The sequence below is a fragment of the Candoia aspera genome, chromosome 12 (assembly GCF_035149785.1).
Source record: "Candoia aspera isolate rCanAsp1 chromosome 12, rCanAsp1.hap2, whole genome shotgun sequence".
NCBI lineage: Eukaryota > Metazoa > Chordata > Lepidosauria > Squamata > Boidae > Candoia > Candoia aspera.
The window spans coordinates 13,983,496-13,988,986 of NC_086164.1; the positions used below are offsets into that span (position 1 = coordinate 13,983,496).

The window sequence follows — 5,491 nt, forward strand, 5'->3', positions numbered from 1 at the left end:
TCCAGCGTATTGGCCCTACCCAAGAGGAAGCGATTGATGGAAACAGAGATTCTCTTGCTCAGGAACTGCAACTGAAATGAAAGGCAGCAAAATATAATAAAGAACTAAAATGGTCTGCTAGATAAACCCAAATATATATTTAATTTTCAGCAGCTAGCTCTCTAAAAAAAAATCCAATCATAGGAATATTTCAACAAACATTCCACTCCAGCACATTAACCTAGGTCTTACTTTTTGCAGACGGATCAGATTCCCACCATGCTGTCCCTTCAGAGAGAAAAGATTTCTCCCTAGAAGAGTTTGTATCATGAAAATGGCTAGGTTCACTCTCAGAGTCTGGCGTTTCTCCTGATGGTTCCTCTTCCAATTCCTCTGACATCTGCTCAATGTAATTTTGGGTTAGCTGTCTTTCAAACCCGTGCTGATCAGACTTATCATACGATACATTGCCAGCAGATCCCTCTACTCCTGCTGCAGCCTCCACTTCTTCCAGGACTATATCAAAAAGGGATCGTTGAGAAGCTGTTGATCGTCTTCCGCTCACTTTGACCCCTGGAGAAAAACAAATCTCAGCTGTTGGCCTGTTGGCCTTTGGCGTAGACATACAAATTCCATCTGGCTTGTTCAAGGCAGATACCTCTTTAGGACAACTCCCATCCAGGTCATCTATTAATTTATCCTCTTCCTCTTCATCATCCCAAATAATAATTTTAATAGGTTTCTTTTTCCGCCACCCAAAACTCTCTCTGCTATCCATCAAAGCATCACATGGGCTTTTGGAATTATCTATGACCACAGAGCCCTTTACATCTTTGCTGGTCTGGAGGCTTCTATCGTCCCCATATTCTCCCCCAACAGATTCAGCTGCAGAGCTATAGTGGCTATCTAACCTCAGCTGGAATCCTTCATTTTCTGTCTCCTCCAATGACATGTCTTTTCCTGAGATGGTTTGTGGTCCATCCTCAGAATCCTCCAAGGCAAAAGTGAAACTGACCGGATAGGAGGAGGAAATGGCAAGAGATTCATTGTCCTGCATGGTTTCTCTTGCTCCAGATTTCTGCAGTGCACTGCTTTCTGACATTTTCCTAGCCATTGTCTCATGTGGTGCTACAGCATCTAGTTCATTAATTTTGCAGGCATCTCCATGAGAGCTTGGAAGAACATCAAGTGACATTTCAGTCTCCATTTGGTGCATGCTATCGTCAGAAGGATACACAACTGACTGCTGCAAAGGTTTCATCTGGACATCTATAAGCTCACTTCTTGCTTTTGGAGATGGATCGCAAGAGATCATTTTGGACTCAGAGTTGATGTTGCCTTCAACAGATAATGAGAGAGCTCGGGGAAAAGATGATACAACATGTAGACTCTCATTTTGCTCATCTTTTTGTAATCTGGTTGGCTTATATCCTTTGTTCTCAGAATGTTGAACATCTGTATTAGTTATATGGAAAACTATTTGCTCATCATCTGTATCCTTGGCAGGTAGATCAAAGATTGCATTGGATTCAGGACTGTAGTTCTCCTTGTTGGAAACTGAGTGAATCTGAAAAGGAGATGTAGGACCTATCCCATGCTTTAGCTCACACACTTGGAATCTGGAAAATTTGTGCTCTTTCTCCTCAGAAGGCAAGAGAGTCATATTAGAAATATTCTGAAGCTTTTGTTCCACAGCTACATCTTCACTGATCAGACCAGTCATTTTAGAACTCAGATTGGCCATATCACTAACATCATCATTTTCACTGTCACTCACAAGATCAATAACTTCATTACTGATTACAGGGCGAATAAATACAGGTGAGGCAACAACAGGACTTGGAGGAAAATTTAGTGATTTTTTCTTTGATGAAGTGGTTGATTCCATGACTCTTGGGCTTGTTCCTTCAGATATGGATGGTACAGGAGTGTCACTTGGTGAAGACTTCAGTGGCTTCTTTTTTGGCTGAGTGGATGACTCCGTATCTCTCAGCCATGCTCCTTCAGTCATATTTCTGATATTTCCCATCAGCTGGTCATTCAGCTGTGATTCTAGTTCTACCAATTCTTGGGCTTTTTGGACCCTTCGTTCAATGTGCTCTTTCTCCTCAGAAGGCAAGAGAGTCATATTAGAAATATTCTGAAGCTTTTGTTCCACAGCTACATCTTCAATGATCAGACTGGTCATTTTAGAACTCAGATTGGCCATATCACTAACATCATCATTTTCACTGTCACTCACAGGATCCATAATTTCATTACTGATTACAGGACCAAGAAATACAGGTGAGGCAACAACAGGACTTGGAGGAAAATTTAGTGATTTTTTCTTTGATGAAGTGGTTGATTCCATGACTCTTGGGCTTGTTCCTTCAGATATGGATGGTACAGGAGTGTCACTTGGTGAAGACTTCAGTGGCTTCTTTTTTGGCTGAGTGGATGACTCCGTATCTCTCAGCCATGCTCCTTCAGTCATATTTCTGATATTTCCCATCAGCTGGTCATTCAGCTGTGATTCTAGTTCTACCAATTCTTGGGCTTTTTGGACCCTTCGTTCAATGTGCTCTTTCTCCTCAGAAGGCAAGAGAGTCATATTAGAAATATTCTGAAGCTTTTGTTCCACAGCTACATCTTCAATGATCAGACTGGTCATTTTAGAACTCAGATTGGCCATATCACTAACATCATCATTTTCACTGTCACTCACAGGATCCATAATTTCATTACTGATTACAGGACCAAGAAATACAGGTGAGGCAACAACAGGACTTGGAGGAGAATTTAGTGATTTTTTCTTTGATGGAGTGGTTGATTCCATGACTCTTGGGCTTGTTCCTTCAGATATGGATGGTACAGGAGTGTCACTTGGTGAAGACTTCAGTGGCTTCTTTTTTGGCTGAGTGGATGACTCCGTATCTCTCAGCCATGCTCCTTCAGTCATATTTCTGATATTTCCCATCAGCTGGTCACTCAGCTGTGATTCTAGTTCTACCAATTCTTGGGCTTTTTGGACCCTGTGTTCAATGTACCTGTGGGCTTCCTCATTTTCAGCTTCATCACTATGTGCCATTTCATGTGTGTACATCAAATCATGGTCAGAAATGCCAAATATCTCCAGTGAATGGATATATGCAATGTGCTCATCCAACTGAGTATCTGTTTTCCTTTGGGTGGCATGTAAGGACTGCAGCTGCAGCTGCGTGGCTGAGCTTCGTATGTCTTCTAATGTGAACAGCTCTCTTAGCTCTTGCATAGTGAAATAGCGATAGGGATTTTTCTTATCTCCTGTGCTTTGACGTATTAAGGAATCTTTGAAGACCTGTCTTCTATAGATCTTCTCTTCCACCGTCCCACAAGTAATTAGCCGGTAGATTATGACATTCTCTTTTTGGCCGATCCTGTAAGCTCGGTCCACAGCTTGAGCATCTGTAGCTGGATTCCAGCTAGGATCAAAAATCACAACTCGGCTGGCAGCTGTTAAGGTTAAACCGGTCCCACCAACTTGAGTAGTAAGCAAAAAGACAGAGTAGTCTCCATCTTTCTGAAACATACTAATCCTCTTCTCTCGTTCCATCAGATGGTTCACTGTCCCATCAATGCGCACAAGCTTAAAGCACCGGTGAGTTAAGATGCGCTCTATAATATCCAACATTTTTCGTGACCGGGAAAACACCAAGGTTCTATGTCCCTCTTCTTGTAGCCTTTCCAGCAGCGCCACCAGGAAACCCAGCTTTCCTGACTCCTGAAGCAGCACCTCATCAGAAATATGCCCAATTTTCCTCTTCGTGTCTCGAGGATCACGAGGTTCATTTTCACCAACTTCCTGTTCACTATAACTGGATACTTCCAGCCCAAGTTGACCACATGATCGATCTGACAAGAGCCTTGGGTGATCACAGAGCTTCTTCAGGATTTCAAGTGCAGCCAGTGGGGACCTTGTAGACATCAACAACTCCTTGATATGATCCAAAGACAGAAAATTCCTATATATTTCCTTTTGTACTGGTGCTAAGAACACCCATACAATGAAGTCATTTTTTCGAGGAAGAGAAGGCATGGCAAGAGCAACATCTTTACTCTGGTCTCCAGGAAGGTGGCTTGGAAGTTCAGGCTTATTTTCCTTCTGTAGCACATCTTTAGTCCGTCTCAGAAAATATGGCTTAATGATGGACTTCAGGTTTTCTGAGATTTTAAGTCCCAGAGCTTTCTCTCCCGGAGTGGCGTCTTTTGTCCTAGCTCTTGTGATAGGATTCTCGTATTCCATCCGGAAGGTTTTGACTGTGCCTAAAAGTGAACCTTGACAAGCAAAGTCAAAGAGAGCCCACAGTTCTTTGAGGTTGTTTTGGACCGGGGTCCCTGTGAGAAGGATGTGGTGTTTGGAAGGAATGGCGTGCACAGACTTCGTCGTTTTGGCAGATGGACATTTAATTTTATGTGCTTCATCAAGAATGATATAGTCCCAAACGAACTCTTTCCCACCAAAGCTAGAAATCTGCTGCCAGTTGTTGAGGATCATCTGGTAGGTTGTGAGCAAGATGCCATTTCTCCTCTGGATCCGCTCCAGAGATCTGTTGCGTTCAGCTTTGCAGACCCCGTGAAAGACTTTCACTCGCAGGCCTGGAGTCCACTTTGCAAACTCTTTCATCCAGTTGTTAACAAGGGTGGTTGGGACAGCAATCAACACGGAACGGATGAGTTCGGCATCAAACATGCCAGAGAGGAACGCAATGACCTGAATAGTCTTCCCGAGTCCCATGTCATCTGCCAGGATGCCACCCTTCCTTCTGTCTTGATGTAATTTGTACAAGAAAGCAACCCCTTCTCTCTGATGCTCAAAGAGTTTGTCATGCATTTCTCCGTACAGCATTAGTCCGCTCTGACACACATCCACAAACCCATCGTCCTCCTGGTCCACAGCCAGAGCAGCGATGGCATTCTCTAACTTTTTTATGTTCGCCGTCAGCTTTTCACTGAAATGGATTTCAAGAGCCTGTTGGAACAACTGGACAGAGGCTTCCAAATTCCCGCTTCTGGCCTCCTGTTTCGCTTGGGCCACGTAACTGTAAAATCAAAAGGCAGTTCTGTAGTCAGAAACAAAAACAGCTCAAGGGCAGGGAGACTATGAACATGGGAATTATTTTAGTGCTTTCAGCCTATGTAACATAAATGCCTCTGATACCCACTCTCATGTTTATTGGGCAGTGCTGGTGGTAGCATGTCTTTCTGGGATAGTACTAAAATCATGGGAGGTCTGCAAATCTGAAAAATCCACACATACTCCTGGGTGGCATTATCACCCTCTTTCTCCTTCCTCCTCCTGAACAGCCGAGTTCCACTATCAGAGAACGGTTGGTTGCAAACTCTTCCACAGCCTCAAGAAGACAGCTTGGCAAACTTATTCTCCACCTTCAGGAAAAGTTCTCTCTTGCTTTAAAAGTGACCATCTCAAAATCCCAGCTAACTTCAGGATGCCCTAGAGGGTCTATCAAATAGCAGTCAGAGGCTCATTATA

General features: G+C 43.4%; 1 protein-coding gene across 1 annotated transcript; it reads right to left on the bottom strand.

Annotated features, from left to right (window-relative positions):
- Window positions 1-220: 220 nt before the first annotated feature.
- Window positions 221-5,036, bottom strand: LOC134504515 (DNA excision repair protein ERCC-6-like). Its single transcript, XM_063313764.1, has one exon. The coding sequence runs from the start codon at window positions 4,844-4,846 to the stop codon at window positions 221-223; it is 4,626 nt and encodes a 1,541-aa protein (XP_063169834.1). The 5' UTR covers window positions 4,847-5,036.
- Window positions 5,037-5,491: the final 455 nt, after the last annotated feature.